The 18807-nt window shown below is 44.8% G+C and overlaps 1 protein-coding gene and 1 long non-coding RNA gene across 2 annotated transcripts in view; one reads left to right on the top strand and one right to left on the bottom strand.

The window, feature by feature from the left end:
• LOC140696141 (uncharacterized) overlaps positions 1–18807 on the bottom strand; it is a 101853-nt gene that overhangs the window by 206 nt on the left and 82840 nt on the right. Inside the window, exon 3 of the long non-coding RNA XR_012072223.1 lies at positions 829–968. This is a non-coding gene — a long non-coding RNA (uncharacterized lncRNA). The remainder of the gene's footprint in view (positions 1–828; positions 969–18807) is intronic.
• On the top strand, positions 526–17538 carry TNFSF15 (TNF superfamily member 15). The gene is made up of 4 exons (XM_006211369.4): positions 526–876; positions 13236–13278; positions 14251–14298; positions 16612–17538. The coding sequence occupies exons 1-4, from the start codon at positions 652–654 to the stop codon at positions 17064–17066; spliced, it is 771 nt and encodes a 256-aa protein (XP_006211431.2). The 5' UTR covers positions 526–651; the 3' UTR covers positions 17067–17538.

The raw sequence follows: 18807 nt of genomic DNA, 5'->3' as shown, positions 1-18807 counted from the left end.
TTTAAAAGAACTAGATCTTCTTTCTAGCTCCTCCATCTTAATCCCTGGCTGACCTAGGGCAAGTGTCTTCACCTTCCAGAACATCAGTATTCTCATCTATGCAATAGGAATGAGCTCCTAGGAGATTCAAAAAGACAGAGGGCATGGCATACTTTGCAAAGTGGTGATGCAAACATGATTGCCACTTCCCAGTCTGCAAACCACACCACACGCCTCTCCATCCTCACTTTCACTTCCAGAGGAAGCACAGTCCCCAGACTGGCACAGCTGGCAGGCCTCCAGGGCTAGGAGCAGGTATATTTCCATTTGTCCCACCCACTAACTTGATGAATTCTTTTTCTCCTCCTCCAGGGACTTTCCTAACTTCCTTCTGTAAACGAAGGAAAGAGCACATGAGCACACTGTATATAAATATGCTTGGGAAAGCTTTCTTCTTCTTCTTCTCTTTTTTTTCCCCCCTTAAACCAAACTTGGTTTCTGTTGTAGGCGGTGCATTCCCTAGTAGGGCGGGGAACAGCATGCTGTGAAAAGGGGAGTTGGGGAGGAGCAGGCAGTGATTAATTCACCCACTGTGAGAGCTGGGCTTCTATTTAATGGGGGGGGTCTCTCTGGCCAGGAGGAGTCAGAGGCAACTCCAGGACCAGCAGGAGCATGGCAGAGGATCTGGGGCTGGGCTTTGGGGAATCAGCCAGCGTGGAAATGCTGCCTGAGGACGGCGACTGCAGGCCCAAGGCCAGAGCTGGGTCAGCATCCAGGAGCAGCAGTGCACACTGGGCTCTCACCTGCTGCCTGGTATCACTCCCCATCCTGGCAGGACTCACCACCTACCTGCTCGTTGGCCAGCTCCGGGCCCAAGGAGAGGCTTGTGTGTTCCAGGTAAGCAAGACTCTGCAGTGACCTGGGAGATCAGCAGAACTCTGCAGCCACCTGGCTGCTATTACAGCTTTGGACGGTGCACCTTGATTCATCTGCAAAGGAAGTGTAGAATGTGAGGGGCGGAGAGGTCTGATTTGGTTTTTATTCTCAGTATTTCCAGGGGATGAATTGTGCCCTTTTATGTTTGTATGGGAACAAGCTCAAGCCACATATTTTAGATAATTATAATCATAGTGTTCTGATAATCTGGGAACATCCCTTTTCTTTAAAAAGAGAACTCTTTGATTACAAAATTAACACATGGTCATTGAAAAAAGGTAAAAAACACAATTAACAAAAGGGAGAGAATTATCATTATGCATAACTGCATAGAGGTGACTCCTGTTAACATTTTGAGGTATATAATTCCATATTTTCAATAAGATGGGATTATTTTTAGTCCAATATTATGATTTTATTTGTTAGTAAATTCACAGCAGCATGATGATATAGACGGTTGTATTATATTCCTGTATACGCATGTGCTATAATTTACTTAATCAACCTCCTTTCTTGGGTTCTGAAAATTTTTTTTCAAGCTCAAGAAAGAACCTCCCACCTGATTGTCAATCTCTCTGGTCTTGCTGGGGGCTTAGTCAAAAAAGAATATAGGGTCTAGGGAAGACAACAGTGCAACAGTGGGAAGGTGCTTATGGGCAACAGGGGGAAAACATAATTCTAGACTAGGAACTTAAAAAACTATAGAGCCTGAGAAATGCACATTCAAGTGACACCCTTTGAAAAAACTCACTTGCATAATCTATGATAACTGATTTAACTTCAGTCCAAGGTATTAAATTCCAGAGAAGAAAACGGGCTTCTCAGTTGGTTTCACCAGAAACATTTCTAAGCAATGCTGGCTGACCTCAAAGCAAAGACACTGTAAGCGAGCCATGGTTAATGTGTAACTCTCACCACCCACCAGCGTCAGCAAACAGACCAAGATTCATTCAGACAGCAGCATCCATGGCCACATGCCATCATTCAGAAAATGTAGAAATACTCAGATAACCAGAAATGCTCTTCATGTTAGAGGAGAGTGGAAGGGCAGGAGCTTTAGGCTGCGACCCCTAGACCACCATGCGGCTGGCTCCTACAAAGTCAAACTGCAGTGTCCAGTCAGCCTTCTTTGGCCAGAAAGAGATGGTTATTCTTGAATGAGGCATTGAGTGGCTTCCAGGAACCCGAGCTCTCCTGGGTCCTGATGGGAGATAACTCCTTTTACCCAAAACAGTGTCTGAGATTGCCCATGTCTTGTTGATCTACAAGCCCAGCAGCTGGAATGCCACAGCCCAGCGGGGGTCAGTGATTCACCCAATCAGGAAGAGAGTTTGAGGCATGACCTAGCACTGGACAGGAAGCCCCATGAGGGAAGGAGATGCATGCTTGCCCTACTGTGAGCACTTGAGAGATGAAAGGCTTTAAAGCGAGGCTGTCATCGTTAAACCAGTCTCCCTGGAGAGTGGACATGTGGGGACTTTTGGAGCTGTGGTTTGGCCAGGCTGTGTAACTTCTTGGTGTATCAAAAGAAGGAGGAAAACATGGGTAAGGCTGGGGCACATGCAGCAATGGGAGTCCTGAAAAGAGACACCTGACCCATTCAAAGCAGAAATTTAAAGAAGAATGTTTAAAGAGTTTAAGAAAGGTTGATTTGATAACATACAAACAGATTAATGGGAACTGCAGGGCTGGCAGCATCTGGGGCAAGCAAAGGTGTGAAGCTGGCCACCACCCTTTGGCCTGAAGAGGCAAACAGAGGGCCTGCCTGGAGGAGCTGAGGGCTGAGTTGAGGAAAGCCGTCTGCCAAAACAGCAGGGAGGGAACAGAAAGTGGGGAGGGAAAACTCTGACCACTCTCTGCAACCAGCCTCTCATCGCACTGGCCAGATGCAAATGGAGAGCGAGTGTGTCCAGAGGTCAGCCTCACAGGGCACAGGGCAGAGTCAAAAAGGGTGAAGAGTGGATCTGGAGGGGTTCACAGAATAGCCAGCTCAGAGGAGACAGAAGAAGATGGGATTCAAGGAGGAAAAACCAGGGCATCTGAGACACTTGAGTTTGATCCCCAGCTCAGTAACCTCTGGCCATGTGAAAATATGCATGTGGCTTCATTTTCCTGAGCCTGACCCCTACCCAAAAAGGATACTAGTATCAGTACTCTGACAGCACTAATAAAGCATGTACAGGGGCAGTTTATATGTCGGGAATGTGGGGGAGCTACACATTTGTGGTAAGAGGACTGGACAACACCGTTTGTCTCACGGAGTTCATACAAACTTCACCTTGTAATTGATGTGACCATCTGTGTTAGTTTCGTTGGCTTTCACCAGAGGAAAAAATCAATTTCTCATTTCTTTATGATAGAAAGCAGTTTTGCAACTTAGAGCAAGTTGCCCACCTAAATTAGGTACCTATCTAAGGTACTGGGAGATGGGGGCATTATCTGTCTTGAGGATCACATTTCAGACAAACCAGCTCTCATGTCAGGTGGGGAAGAAAAGGCCTATCTGATCTTCAGAAGGAGTTACGTACATTTCAAAGTGAGGTGAAAGTACTTACAAGTTTCCTAACCTAAACACTCTAGGAAAAAGGAAGGGAAAGAAATCTCTTCCCTTATTTTCAACAGAGGAACTAAGCCTCTTATTTCTTATTTACATTTGTCGTTATGATTTAGATCCCACGGTTGGTAAGACCTAAATCCAAAACTCGAACCCAGAGCTGTCTCCCCCAAAGCCTGGAACATTCCAGAAGCCCTGCAGATGCAAAGCTCCACGGTGATCTACCTGAGTGGACTTCCTCAGACTTACCTAGGGGCAAAAAATCACCTTCCCTCCCACCCCCAATCCAGCCCCACTGTCCTCTTCTTCTGTCCAAAGACTTCAGTTAAATCCACGGAATCTGAGATTGTTTATGGAAAGAATTTTCCATTCTCACAGTGGCCCAGGCCCAAGGCAATTCACTTCTAATACGGGGAGAATTAAGATAAGAGGGTCACCCAGACCTTTAAATACATTCACAGGTCTGAAAAGCAGGCCCAGCAGCAGAGGACGATACTGACAGTAGTAATGCCATGATACTAGCTCCCATCTCTCCCTCGTAGAGAGCTCTCACAAACGAGATCCCACTGGGTAGTCACACCAACCCAGAGATGCGGTGAGAGGGTGAGCAGTGGCTTCTGGCAGATGAGGAACTTGGAGAGAGAGCGCCTGCCCCAGTGAGCAGGGTCACAGCCTGGGAGGGGATGGAGCTAAGTCTCAGAGTTGGCAAATCCAGATGTCTCTGGTTTCTCTTCCCTGTTGCCTGCCCCCGCCACCCCCCACTACAATTGAACTTTTGATCAAGGAACACACTTTCCATCTGCCCTTTTTAGGGATGGATGAATTGGTCATCCTTATGTGTTGGGGAGGGAATGGGAGGATTCCGTAAAACAAGAAATTCTGTAAAGATAAGCCTGGACTGGATTCTCCACGCAGGAGCCAAAATGATTCTTGGAACCTTTCGCTGCATTGCATCAGGGCCCTGCCTCTGTGGATTCATTTTGTGCCCTCCCACTCCTCTCCCCTTCCCCTCCACAACCCCCACCCCGCCCCAGCCCTTGGCCTCTCAGCTCCGTGCTTCCCTCAGCTCCCAGCGCTCTCCTGCTCCCAGTCCTTACTTCGCTGTTCCCTCTGCCAGGACTGTACTAAGGGATTTTCTCATTCCACTCTCAGAACCACCACAGGAGGCCAGCATCCCTGAGAACCTTTTCTAATCCAACACAGGAGTTGAGGCTTGGGAAGAAGAGGCTCCAAGGAGCTTGAAAGGAAGGGAGTGAACAACATACAGAAGCTCCCTGAGTAATCCCCTTAAAGCCACCAACTGCAGTGCTGTGAGGATTACAAGCAGCTTCCATAAAGCTACTGGCAAGTGCCAGGCAGCATGGGCGCTGGTTGGCTGTTTTTCCCTTTCCTTCCTCTAAGTAGGAAAGCTCTTCACATATTTAAATAAATTAAGAGATGGAAATGCCCTTAACCCACGACTCAGCAGCTATGACCCAAGGGCCAAATCTCATGCACTGCCTGTTTTGTAAATAGTTTTATTGGAATCTAGCCACACCCATTCACTTATGCACAGCCTTGGCGGGTTTTCACACTGAACTGCAGAGCTAAGTATTTGCGACAGACACCATGTGACCTGCAAAGTTAATATTTACTATGTGGCCCTTTACAGGAAAAGCTTGCTGACCCTTGGTCTTGTCTAATCTCGTTTTACAGTTGAGGAAACCAAGGATCAGAGGAGGGAAGGTAAAGTTCAGGGTCACGGGGCAGATCGGGGCAGACCTAGAACGATGTCCTACTTCTATGCTTACTTGCCCTCATTCTCCCAGAAAGTGGGACCAACTCCAGTCTTGCTGGGTCCCTAGACCAGACACTGGAAAGGCAATGGAACTGGTGAAGTAGTGTTCCAGGTTCTCATTAGCAGCAACCAAAACCGCTACCAGGACTCACACAAAAATACTTTTTAAACTGGATTCTCCCTTCAGGGGCTGTGTAAGGAAAGCTCTCATGTGACAAATTTATCAGTAAGTTGCACAGCAGAAATCAAAATTAGAGTTGAGAAGGTTGGGCCAACTGTCTTTAGGTGAAGTGTCTGCAAATATGGCATCAATTAAGTATATCACGGTCCTTGCATGCAATGGAAAACTTCAGCTGCCACTGCTTTTTAAAATTGAGGCGTCTCTGTACGCAGGGATGGAGAATTTCTTGAAGATATACCATTAAGTGAAAAAAGCAAAGTGCATGACAGCATGTAGAATGTGGAACACTTCATTTTCTGAAAAAGTAACACATGTTCACATGTATGAATGTGTTTATAAATGCACAGACTATCGCAGGAAGAGGACCAAAGAGACTGGTAACCCTGCTAGCATCCAGGTTGGGGAGCTGGGTGGCTGGGTGCCAAGGGAAAGGAGGAGACATTTTTGAACCTATATCCTTTTATACAAAACGTATATGTGACCTATACAAAACAAAATAGAGGCAGTAAAATGTTTTAAGGTCTTTAGACGCCTAGAGAATGATGTCAGATAGATTTGAATCATGGAAAAACCATGGGTCACAAGTTCAAACCCAGCTTGAATTCTGGCCTAGCCACTTCTTAGCTATGTTACCTAACTAACCTTCCTGGACCTCAGCTTCTTTGTGTATGAAATAGGGATAATTAGAAATAAAATCCTTAAAGCATGTGGCAGAGGACGGGGAATTAGCAATTGTAGCAATTCTGTCCCGGGAACTTCCCTGCTCATGGAAATTACATCACAGAGGGCAACTTCAGCACCTGCCCTGGAATCTGACATCACCAGTCCAGAGAGCAGGTTCTGGTACTGGAGGGTTTTTCTTGGTCTCTGACGTTTGTGAGCTATCTCCAAGCCTCCTCCTCCACCCTGGTCTTGCACCCGCAACCCACACTCCAACCCATCCCTTACCAGCTGCCACTGGCCTTGGCCTGGGCCTGCGTTTGGTCCTCAGTGGCATCCACTGCCTTCAGGATGGGTCTACAGGCCCCACTCTGGCCCACAGGTACCCGGAAGCCAGGCCTTCCTCTCTCCCAGACGCTGCTCCAGCACAGAGTCTGTGCTCCAGGCATAACAGAACGCACCACACTGGCTCAGCTCAAGCCCGGAGCGGAGTGGGCACTCAGTACTGTGCGATGAATAGTCAGGGATGCCACTGCTTCCCAGGATAGCACCAATGCCCATCTCTGTCCTTCCCTACAGGCCTGCTTCTAGAATCATCTGCACTCACTCTTTCCACATTCTCCTTAGTCCCCTCCAATCTCATTTCCACCCCTTCCTGAAAAATCCCTGCAAGGCTCCTGGCCCTTGTTCCCTGCAGCACCCCCTTCCCCCATGCATGTCCCTGAGACCCCCCCTAGTCTCCACCCAGACCAGCAGGACCCCATAGTGATGCCAGCTCAGGCTTCAGAGGTACACAGACTGGAGGGAAAGCCATAGCTCCACCATGTCACAACTGTGACCTTGTAACAATTTATCATATACCAGACTCCATTCTAAGCTTTCCATATGTAGGGTTCTGAGAAGAGTACATGAGTTCATGCCTATGAAGTTCTTGGCATGGGGTCTGGCATGTAACACGTGCAACACACACTTACTGTTGATGTACATGCAACATCTCAGTTAATCCTTGAAATCGCACAATGAGGAAAGTACTAGTATTTATCTCCATTTTAGAGATGGTGAATCTGAGGCTTAGAAAAGCAAAGTCCTGTACCCAAAGTCACACAGTGAGAGTGACACTGGGATTCAAACCTACAATGTCCATTTCTCCTAACCAGTATGCTAGTCTGCCTCTGAGTATAAAACCAGTAAATTATTCACTTCCTGGGGGTCAGGAAGATTTAATAATGACACCTTAGAAAATGCCTGTCACATAGTTAGTGCTCATAAATACTAATTCCCGCCCTCACCTGGGAACACCTAACTGTCCCTGGCACACAGAAGGCGCTCACTAAGTGTTTGCTGGGTAGAGAGAAGGATGGAAGGGTGCACAACGTACCGGACCTCCCTAAGCCTTATACTCCCCGTATATAAAGTGGGGAGGTTAACATACTTTCTTCAGAGCACTGTGCTGAGAATTCTGCAAGGAGATGTCCAGAAAGCTATTCCCATAATGCAGATGCTCAACAGACATTATTTCTCTACTCACTTTGCCATCGAGTCTTTTATTTCACTCAAGCTGTTCCCTTTTTTGGATGAAGACAGTAATGATAAGCCCCCGTCAGTGCTGTCTACAGGAAACAAATAGTTGAGATAAAAGTGCTTTGTAAACTGCCAAACACTCCTTGGCGCTGCCTCTGCTGTAACCTCAGGAAGTCCTGGCACACCTGGAGGACAAGCCTAGCTCACTTCTAAGGTCAGGCTCGGGGGAAAGGGCAGAGAAACCAGAGCGGGTGAAGGTGCACTGAAGAAATGAAAGGCAGGGAGGGCAAGCGAGCTGCGGGTGTGACTCCCACACCTGCACCGCTGCTCCTAGCTGGTGATTCCAGGGTCCACTCATTCTCTCACTGGAGTAAACACAGTGCCCAGCGCCCTCATCTAGCAGACCGCACGCAGCCCAGCTGCCGCAGCACCATGGCTATCAGAGGTCGTCCCCTAGCCTGGTGTCCTTAGTGAGGCTCGATAGCTGACACGAACAAAAAGCTTGGGGTTTGAAATGGGTGGGGTGTATCCCATTCTCTCAACCCCTCTGCACTCTGAAAGGGCAGGAGTCTAGAAGTGAACCATGGAATGAGGATGCCTCTCCTGTTGGGATAAGGAGGAAGCCATTCAGAGCTCTGCAAGGATCCAAATTTGTAGCTGGTCGTAAAAACAAACAAACAAACAAACAACTCAAGGATGGCTTCCGTTTACCACGAGAGTGGTGAGACTAAGGGGAACCAAGAATGCATACCACAAGGACTGACTGGGCCCAAAGAAGGAAGGAAAATGAATTGGATGTCCACTTTATATACGGTGTTTCTTAGCTATCACAACAGTCCTGGGAGGGAAGAATGATCGTTTGTTTTTATAGATGAGGAAACTTGAGTCTTACTGAGGTTAGGTGGCTGCTAGGAAATAGGAAATTTCCGTATTTGCCGGGCTGCAAACACCACATTCTTTCCCTTGGCACCACTTTGAGTGCAGCATGTAAAGCCCTGTCCAGTGCGCCTTGGAGGAGGGTGAAGTGAAATGGCTTTGAAATCAAACAGCTTCCAGGCTGGACTTATCCTTGTGCAAGTACAAACAGGGAGCTGCCAGAGGAAAAGGCAAGGAGGTAAACGTCTGTATGTTTCTCCTGGAAGCGCTGGGAGGATGTTATGGGCCATAAAGCATTTATGCCTTTGCAATTGCAGCGTTCATGACGGCAAGAAATAGATAACTCTTCCTGTTTATAAATGTAGTAGAGAGTGAGCACAGAACATGGGAGAAAGGCTAAATGGGTCATTAGTTAAAATACACTCAAGGGATTTTTCTGGGGAAAATGCCAATAAGAGACTCTCAAAGACCAGACCGCTTCAGGCTCATCCATTATGTAATCAGCTAATGTTTATGAGGCTTCTGATATGTGCCAGTCTGTACTTGCTCTAAAGGTTCAGATCCCAGACCTTCCATATGCTCTTTCCCTTTGGCATACAAAAACTATAAAAAGTGATCGCCTCTTCTGAGAGTGGCTGGAGTATTAGGCAAGGAGCGCACACAGACAGCAGTAGGACCTGGCACCAGTGTGCACTCAACTAGACAGCCGTCTCCTCCTCCTTTCCATCCTTCTTCTTCCTTGTTCAAAATATTAGAGTATTCCCCAAATGCCTATAGTAATAGGTCACAGTTAGTTTGAGCCGGGGATTACCATTCAACATGCCTTCCATCTCCTACCAAAAAAAAAAAAAAAAAAAAAATCAAGAAGGGAAAAAGAAAGAAAATCAAATGAGAGTGAAAATTCCCTGACCTGTAAGAACTAAGGGGTGAAAAGCACCAGCTTACTTTGCTTGGGCTAATAAGTACCAGGGTAATTTTTCTGGCTCTAATCCTGGCCAACTTTCACAACTTTCAACAAACATTTCTAGAGCCATGACTATGCTCCAAGCAAAGCCCAGTGAAAACCTTGAGAGGCCCCAATACTAAAAGATTATGGCCACCCACCTCTACATAATTAAATGGCTTAAATTTAAACAAAACCTCAAAACTTTGCATGTATTCTAAAATGAAAAGGTCTCCTTCCCAATGTTTTGAATTGCAAAACTCTGGCTAAGGTCCGTGAATTTGAGTCTTACTCCATCCTCTGCTCTCTCTTGTCTGCCTTTCTGATGCCTGAGGATCAGCATATTTTGCAGATTGGATAATCCAGCAGGCACGCCAGGCACTGTACAAGGCACTAGGAATGCAGTGGTGAGCAAGACAGGCAGACCAGGCTCTTGCTTGCATGCATCTTGAATTCTACTAGAGAGAGAAAAGCAGTAAGCCCACAAATAAATAACGACACTTGAGGAAGTGACAAATGCTCAGAAGGAGAAATAAAATTGGATCCTGGTTCCACAGTGGACTGAGCAGGCATTTAAAAGGGAATAAATCACATTCCTCTGGAGTGCTCTTGGACTCCATGTCTATAAAGACTGGGAAGCTAATAGTGCAGTGACTAGCATTCCTTGGGAGCCTTTATCTCCTTGGTGCCCCAGGAAGACCAGAAGTGATGGAGATGAGTCAGGGTTGGAAGACAGTAAGCCAATTATTGGCCTGACATTTTTTAATAAGCAGCCATCTTAAAAGCAGGCATTGAGCCAGCTCACATGCATAAAACTTTCCCCAATTAACCCACTATTTCATCCTCTCAAATCTCCTCTTCATTCATTCCTGCTTCCTGTCACAATAATCTTCCTCCCATGACAGACAGAGTCATTACTAAGAGAAACTGCAATGGAAGTCTTTAGATGTTGTTCTTGGAAAGCGAACCCCAGCTGATGTTCTTCCTGGGGACTCTTGGAATGTTGTGTTCTTCAAACCTGCCAACCGGCACCATCACAGCCTCCAGGTATTTAGTGACGTTCTGGGCCACTAAAGCCCGTACATGCCCATCCGTATATGAAAATAAAGTATGTGCCCAAGTTATACAGATCCAGCAGAGCAAAGGGAAGTGTGTTCACATCCCAAATACTTGCTAGTGACAATGGAACTTGGAGCCAAAAGAAATGCTCCAATCTCTTAGCTGAGTGTCTGCTTAGATAAAAAGAATCAGGATGGTCAAGATTTCTCAGCAGAGTACTAAATGAAGTAGAACATGGCCAAGTGTGGCAGGCATCATTTCCTACGCAAGCAGCAGCAGCCAAGCTCTCCCCATTCTCCGTGGGAACTCCCCTTCCGTTCTGTGCCTTGCCAAATGACCAAGTCCTTTATCAGCTCTGTCAGCAGTGAGTAAGGAGACAGGCCACAGGATAAGCTCATTTCCAGGCTGCCTCTCCACCTCCCAAACCCATCAGAGTTATTGATGCTGGACAAGCAGTCAGGTTGATTGGGTTTAGGTTTTCAAAGCCATTTTACTCACGAACCTATGCTAAAAGTTTATAATGTACTCATTTGGCAGCAGAAATCCTTGCAGTTTCCCAACTGCTCCCATGCTCCGTTGGGCCTCCTTACTCTTGCACAAGCTTTTGACCTTGTCTGGAATGGTCATTATCTCTTATCAGCTGGCTAATACTTGTGGGAACTTGTAAGACTCAGTTCAGGGGTAATTCTCCCTGATTCCCCCACTTCTGGGCCAGGTTCCTGTTTTCTGGACTCTCTGTTTTCCCCACTGTCACAGTGCATGGAACTGTGTGCTGGCAGGTATCCATCGCCCTCAGCAGATGAGAAGCTTGCCCAGAAGGTGTAAGGAGCAAAGGCTGAGGGCTTAGTATTCTGGAGTCAATTGGCCTGGGTTAAAATCCTACTCCTCTACTTTACAGGTGTAAGACATTGGGCAAGTTTCTTAAGGTATCTAAACCCCATTTTCAACATGAGGATATAAACTTGGGGAGTCCCTGTGAGACTAAAGGAGATAATGCATGTGACGGGCTTAGGACAGCAGTGTCACTACTCATCCAATAAACAGTAGCAACACTTACTGCCTTTTTCAGCTCCCCTGAAATATTCACTGGTTCTTATGGCTGGAACACAGAGAACTTGGAGAGGAATAAATAGTGGGTAACAAGCCTGGGGTGATAATTGCCACGATAAGTATTTGGGGCTGTGTCTTAAAGGCCATGGGGAGCCACTGAAGGTTTACGAACAGAGTTGTGTCTCAATAAAGTGATGCTTTAGGAAAAGCCCTTTGAAGGCAGACTAAGAGACAGATTCAAGAAAAGGAGAAACCAGATGCAGGAAGACCTGTTAAGAGGCCACTGGAAGAATTCAGAAGAGCAGCATGCTAAGGCCTGGAGTGGAGGCATTCGTGAGAAAAACTACAAAGTAGAAATGACAGGTTGGGTTTTTGGAAGAAGAAAGACACAACTTTCAGGTCTGGTAACTGAGCAGAAGCAGTAGTGGGGCCATTAATGAATTAGGAAGTGGAGAAAAGGGAGCTGGAGATACAATAAAGTCAGTTAGTCATTCAAAGACAAGATCTCTGCCTTCAAAGGGCTTCCAGTAGAGGTTAGGTAACATGGCTTGGAAGTAAAAAGAGCCTGGTGGTCTGTGCCCTGGCAAGATCTCTGTTATCACTGCACACAGACCCAGACTCAACAATGACACAGCTACACATGCGTGTGTAGAGAATCCATGCACACAACACCACACAACAGACACAGATACACAGATGCAAAAACACAGTGACTCACACTCTCTCCCACCGGTGACACTGTCTTCTCTCATACTCACACAGACACACAACTCATTCACACGTACACACACACACACACATGAATTTTAAGATGTAAAACTGATCAAGTGTTCATGATGACATGAGGGTCACTGTTCGTGGAGACCATGTAGATACAAGAACCAAAACAGAAGACTCTGGGTTGAGCCAAAATCATATCAGAGAAGGTTTTGGGGAAACACTGGAAAAATGCAGGATGGTGATTTTATTCCTAAACTAAGAGTTAAGTTTTGCTCCTGAGTTCCATGCAAATCTGGGAGTTATCTATGGCTAGGGATGTTATTATTCTCATTTTACAAATGAAGACACCAAAGCCCAGAGAGAAATTGTCTTGCTGAAAATCATATTGTTAATTAATAGTGAAATCAGGATTCAAGCTCAGGTCTGTCTGCCCCCAAAGCAGCTACTCTTTAACAACCAACAAGGCATCCGAAATGGCTCACAAACTAGAATTGCACAGATGAAAAAGTCTTCATCTATTGCATGGAAACAAGGCAGAATTGTGGGGGCTGATGAGAAAGATGATGTAGTCATCATTTCTTTTTCTGTATCATTTTTTACAATAGTTCCAATTTTTAAATTGTGGTGAAGAAAAGAAAATAAAACAAATGTTATTATTTGTTCAAATAATAGAAGTGATGACAAGATGTTGGCGTGCCCTAGAATGGAATAGGGAAGAAAGCGCTAAGGACAGAACTTTGAAGTCACACTTCAGAGACGAGTGTAAGATAGAGAAAGATCACGGAGGTGCTGGAGGAGGAAACGAGAGAGCTCGGGTGAAAGATTCCCACCAACCAAATATTCTCATTCCATTTCCCTTATCTCTGAGTACCCAGGCTGGGTAGCAGCATCTTAATCATGCCTATATTATGGGCAGCAGTGTGGGTGTGGGGTCAAAAGGACCACAGATGATCTGAATCGTATCTTTCCTTCCCCATAGACTCCAAAAGGACAGGAGGTTGGACCTTCACATCAGCGAGTCTGTAAGTGTGTTTATATTTTATGCCTTTTCTTATGAGGAACAAGAACATTTCTCACTGTTCTGGGATATAAGAGGTTCAGAGTGGTGTAAACCCAGAGAAGTGAGGCACCTCCCCAGTCACTAGGAAGGCAAAATGCTGCCAAGGCCAAGTGCATGGCCTGTGGAGTTGACAGCCTTTGTACAAATAATTTCATCTTTCTCTCTCTCAGTTTACTCGCCTATAAAAATGGCTATAATAGTACCTACTTCCCAGGGTTAGTGTGGATTAAGTTAGTTAATTCCTACAACGGTATTAGAACAATACCTAGTAGGTCAAAAGTATGCTATGATGTTTCCTTTCTATTATCAATACCATCAACTTTATCACTGCAGTTAGAAGACACTTGTCCTATATAATCATCTCCAAGAACCAAAAGGAAATTTGGAGGCCTTCTGGAGAACTGGTAGGGAAGCAGAGGCCCAGAGAGGGAAAGAGATTTGCCAAGGTCATATAGCTACAGAGTAGTTCCCACTCAAGAACTGCCCTGTTAGGCCATCCAGATGGCTTGGTGGATATGGTTAAAGGAACCATGAAGAAGGCAAAAGGCCAATTAGCTCCCACAGAAGCAAAAGAAGCAACAGAAGCAAAGGAAAGGCAAGGCAAGCTTTGCTGAACACTGATCATATGCCAGGAATTATTCTGAGCACTTATCGTTCATGGTAGGATTTGATGTGTCTATCTTAGAGATAAGAAAAGAGTCTCAGACAGATTGGATAACTGCCCAAAGATTCATTTGTGTTCAAGATTATTTCTCCTGAGGCTGCCCTGCCCCAGGGTGGGGGGTGGGGTGGGGTACCTGCAAAGAGTGGACCTGGACAAGCTGGAGGAGAGGAATGTTTCTCTCCAGTTGCAGGCACCGTGTAACTCTCCAAATGGTGTCTTTACTCCAGTCACCTTCTAACTCATACAAAGCATTTTCTCCTTTCCTTACAGATGCACCTCCTAGAGCTGGTGGAGATAAGCCAAGGGCACATCTGACAGGTAATTCTTCCTGGTGTGTTTTCCAGGAGACCATGGGCCATGGGCCTGAGTGTTTGCCAGAACTCATTCTTGTAGCTTCAAACTGGAAACCACATCTCTTGGTAACATCCTCCTCTCAGTCAGAGCTTTCAGATGTCTTCCTCCAGTGAAGGGTCCAAAGTTCCATGTCTCCTGGGCATTTTTCTTTCAGATTCTATTAGCTTTTTTCCTTTCTCTACTGTTTCTCTCCCTTTCATTAGCACACTCAGTCATTCAGAAATGGCTTTTTTCAGACTCGAAGATTCACGTAATTCTGAACATAGTCAAAGATGAAAGCTCCCCTAAGTTGCCAATTTATTGAGTCCATCTGTGCCCTATTCAAGATGCAGTTATTGGGCATTTACATTCAGGTAGGTATTTCTAACAATTTTGCATTGATGTAAAGAGATTAAGAGTAATCTCTTAATATCACCATTTGGCCAGATTCCCAAGTCTAGTGTCAAAATTCCTGGCACCTCACATCTGAAGCTGCCTATACCTCTAAGACTCCAGAGAAAAGAGCAAGACAGTGCAGAAATATGTGTTAAAAACCTACTGAAAAAACTAGAGAGTTAAAAAGCAAGCATATTCTTCTGACCTGTAAGAAAATTTGCAACCCACAGGTTATCTTGTTTGAAATCAACGGTTTGAATCAATGGTTTCTCTACACTAGACATACCTTGTAAGAGCATTCATTCATATGTTCTATATAATATATACTTACAAATAATGCAAACATAAGAACATATAAATATATCTAAGATGAAACAGGCTTATTTTTCAGTCTGTCAATATGAAAGATGTTAGTTTATTTGGGGAAAGAAAATAAATATGTGTTGAGTAACACTGTATCCAGCCATCATGGCAAAAATGTCCATGTCTCTTCCATTCATTTGATTTTCGGAACAAGACTATGAGGGAGCTTTATCTCCAGGTCACAGGCAGGAAACTGAGACTCAGAGAGAAGGAACCTACATGTTGTAGAGTCAGGATTGGAAATGGACCTGTATGGCCCAGAGCCCTGGTCCCTTTCACTCCACAAGTCAGTTATATTTTGGATTATATTTTGGTCCTGTTGGTGTGGGAGAAGCATTTGCAAAATGTTCTAGATATTTGATGCCCTTTTTTATTAATTACTGCCTGTGTTTCATGTGGCTTTGAGCCACAGCCAAAGGGAGTGGAATTGGGGAGTGACAGGGAACATCTGACTCTGTCTCCAAATGTCCTTTCTCTGCAGCAAGCATTTCTGAAATAAAAAGGCTAATAAAAGTGAACGTAGTTTAGAGGCTATTCCTAATACACACCATCTCGTTTAAGCCTTTCCACAGGTATTATTATGTCCTTTCACATTTTGTTGTTGCTCTTGTTCTTGTTTGTTTGTTTTCAAGGAAAGATATATCAAATAAAAAACACATTCTCATGTAGTAAAGAAATGCTTTATACAATAGGATTGTGGCAACATGAGGAGTTAGTGGAGGAAGGGACTATTGCAACTGGGAGAACTTCTGACCGTAAAGTCTGCAAGTGTCTCAACAGTTAGACTAAAAGGGTCTTGCCTTTACAGAGAGGCATATACAAAGCAAAAAAGAACCAGGTGTGGGGAAGTGGGATAAAAGTTTGGCATGATAGGCTCAGAGAATGTCTTACCCTGAGGCCAGCCTATTTTCAGGAGGGCGGCTCAGGGTTGAGGGTTAGGTTGAGGATGAGCCAAAATTCAGGGGCCTGGAGGAAGGAGAGAAGCTTGACCAAAGTTTAGTGAATAAGTATTTTGCTCAGTGGCTCAGTGGGGATAAGATAGTTCAATTAATTATTTATGAAGAAAAGAATGGGAATTTAGAGGATCTAGTGTCTAGTCTTGACACAAATAAACAAGAAGGTAGGGGCACCCACCAGCCTTATCTAAATCTTATCTAAGTCTTTAGGGAAGAGTGGTTCTTTGCAGTAAGCTGTTTTCCAAAACACAAAAGAGTAAGGAGATTTTTGTTTTGTTTTGTTTTGTTTAACCTTCACTGTTTTCCAGGATCACAGGGCTTAGGTAAAATTCAAAATTGTCAAACAAGAAAACTCAGGCTTAGGGAGGCAAAGTGATTTTCTTCAAGTCACCTGCCTAAGATGTTATCTCTGAACAGATGTGTATGTCCACTCACGTATCCTCTACTCATTCCTTCTCAAGGATCTTGTTAGCTGTTGGTTTTTAGTCAAGCATTTTACTCTTTGAGAACGATGTAAGACTCTTTTTAGCAAAGTCCACAAGTTCTGACACAAGCAAATGAAACTTCCCTCTTGTCTTTGCAGTTGTGAGACAAACTCCCACACAGCCCTTGAAAAATCAATTCCCAGCTCTGCACTGGGAACATGAACTTGGCTTGGCCTTCACCAAGAACCGGATGAACTATACCAACAAGTTCCTGGTGATCCCAGAGTCAGGAGACTACTTTGTTTACTCTCAGATCACATTCCGAGGGACCACATCCGAGTGTGGCGAAATCAGTCCACGGAGACGACTCAGCAAGCCAGACTCCATTATCGTGGTCATCACCAAGGTAACAGACAGCTACCCCGAGCCAACCCAGCTCCTAATGGGGACCAAGTCAGTGTGTGAAATAGGCAGCAACTGGTTCCAACCCATCTATCTAGGGGCCATGTTCTCCTTGCATGAAGGGGACAAGCTGACAGTGAATGTCAGTGACATCTCTTTGGTGGATTACACAAAAGAAGATAAAACCTTCTTTGGAGCTTTCTTGCTATAGGGGCAAGGCAGATGTCATTGTATGAAGGTCTTCTGCCTCTTAGTTCCTAATTTTCCTCATTCAGATGTAATTATAACCAGGAAGTTTTCTGGAGCATCCACAGAGACAGTGGATTAGCTACGAAATTTAGGGCCCCAACGTTCACACTTTATGTGCCTTACTGATGAGAATACTAATTGGAAAAAAAGGCAGAAGAAGGCAGACATATTATCATGGCTGCTTAGAAGAGTGGTGAGTTTCTAAACATTAAAACACTGATCACCAAATGAATGGATGATCCACTTGGGACCTTTCCATGCCTTCCTAGTATGCGTTTGTCACCAGAGGGCCCAGGTACTGTACAATTGTATTATGAAGCATTTGCTTCAGTTCAGGACCCTGAAACAAAATCCCAAGCCCTAGAAAACTGTAAATCCTTCAGAGGCGAAATCCTTCATCAGTTTCCCCAAACACATATTTCAGTGCTTTGCCTAGAAAAATGAAAAGAGAGCTGATGTTTCTTATGAACATTCTTAAGAAAAGAAATTGGTTTTCACGCCATCTATGTCAAGTGAGAAGAACTACCTTTCTCTTTATTATGTACACATGTATCAAAACAAGCAGGTATGAGTTCCACATGCAAATAAAAAATTCAACACTAGCATCAACTCAGCACGGTGTTCTTGAGAACCTTTTATGTCTGCTACCTTAACCCAGAAGACACGACGAAGAACAAGACAGACTCTGCACTCTACCCAAATTTATATGAATACCACTAGATAACTCTGATCAAACAGTACATGCAGATTGCTAAATGGATATTTTTCTCTAAAATATTCAAAGAGATTTAAATAAGGATTTGGCTAATTGGCCCAGCCAAGGCATCTTTGCTTGAGACGAGGCTGGACATTGAGAACCCTCCTGCGCTTCAATGAGTTCACATCCTCTAATCTGTATGATGTTCCTGAACTAATATGTCAAGGGTGGGAGGGGCATTACTGCTCTCTTAGCCTCTGTTGACTTGTCTGTAAAGCAGGAATCTATCAATTTGTTTCCCATGGGTATGGAACATGTTAACTTCGAGCATTTCTGTAAAGTCTAAGAGCATGTCGGTGTGACATGGGGAGTGACTTCCAGCACCTTGGCCACTATTATAAATGCTCCCTGTTATGACAGACTTCACAGATGGGTCTGAAGGCAAATTTGGCAATGAAATCGCTCTTACTCTTGTTGCCAAGAGACTACAGGGGCAGAGAGGTGCATGTTGTGGTTCCTGAACATGGTGATTGGTGTAGCAGCACTTGATCAATGTTTGTTGAGTTATAATTAAATAAAAACTAATTTCTAATTTCTCAGTTGGGAGGTTAAGGTCCTAAAGCCTTCAGCTTCTCAAACCAGTCAGCACAGGGCTCAGCGTGAGCACACACAAGGGTGTGGTCACCTCCACCTGGTTCAGAAGTGTCTTCACAAGGGAAGTGAAGCCTGAATGAGTCCTGAAAGAAGGTGGGAGGGCAGCAGATGGCCTCTAGGAAAGGGCATCTTGGACAGAGGAATTACCCTTTGCTTAAAGGAGAAAGGAAAGGTTTCTCAGTAAGTACAAAACCAGCTTGATAAGAGAATGTTTCCCCAGCCATCTCTTAGAATAATATTTGTTAGTAAATCTGGAATGTCTTATCAATGTTGCCAATCTGGCTCCATGATTAGAGACAAAACCCTCTTAAGAAAATAAAATGCTCTCTGTGCAAGAAGTGCATGAGAGCCC

This window comes from Vicugna pacos, chromosome 4, assembly GCF_048564905.1.
Source record: "Vicugna pacos chromosome 4, VicPac4, whole genome shotgun sequence".
In the NCBI taxonomy this organism is placed as follows: domain Eukaryota; kingdom Metazoa; phylum Chordata; class Mammalia; order Artiodactyla; family Camelidae; genus Vicugna; species Vicugna pacos.
Note: the sequence above shows the minus strand (reverse complement) of the source record. Positions and strands in the feature narration are given on the sequence as shown.

Bases quoted from the DNA above. Each gene is read 5' to 3' on its own strand.
- TNFSF15 (XM_006211369.4), top strand. From the start codon at position 652: ATGGCAGAGGATCTGGGGCTGGGCTTTGGGGAATCAGCCAGCGTGGAA. The intron at 13,279-14,250 runs GTAAGTGTGTTT...CTTTCCTTACAG, and splicing joins ACCTTCACATCAGCGAGTCT to ATGCACCTCCTAGAGCTGGT. The intron at 14,299-16,611 runs GTAATTCTTCCT...TTGTCTTTGCAG, and splicing joins GCCAAGGGCACATCTGACAG to TTGTGAGACAAACTCCCACA.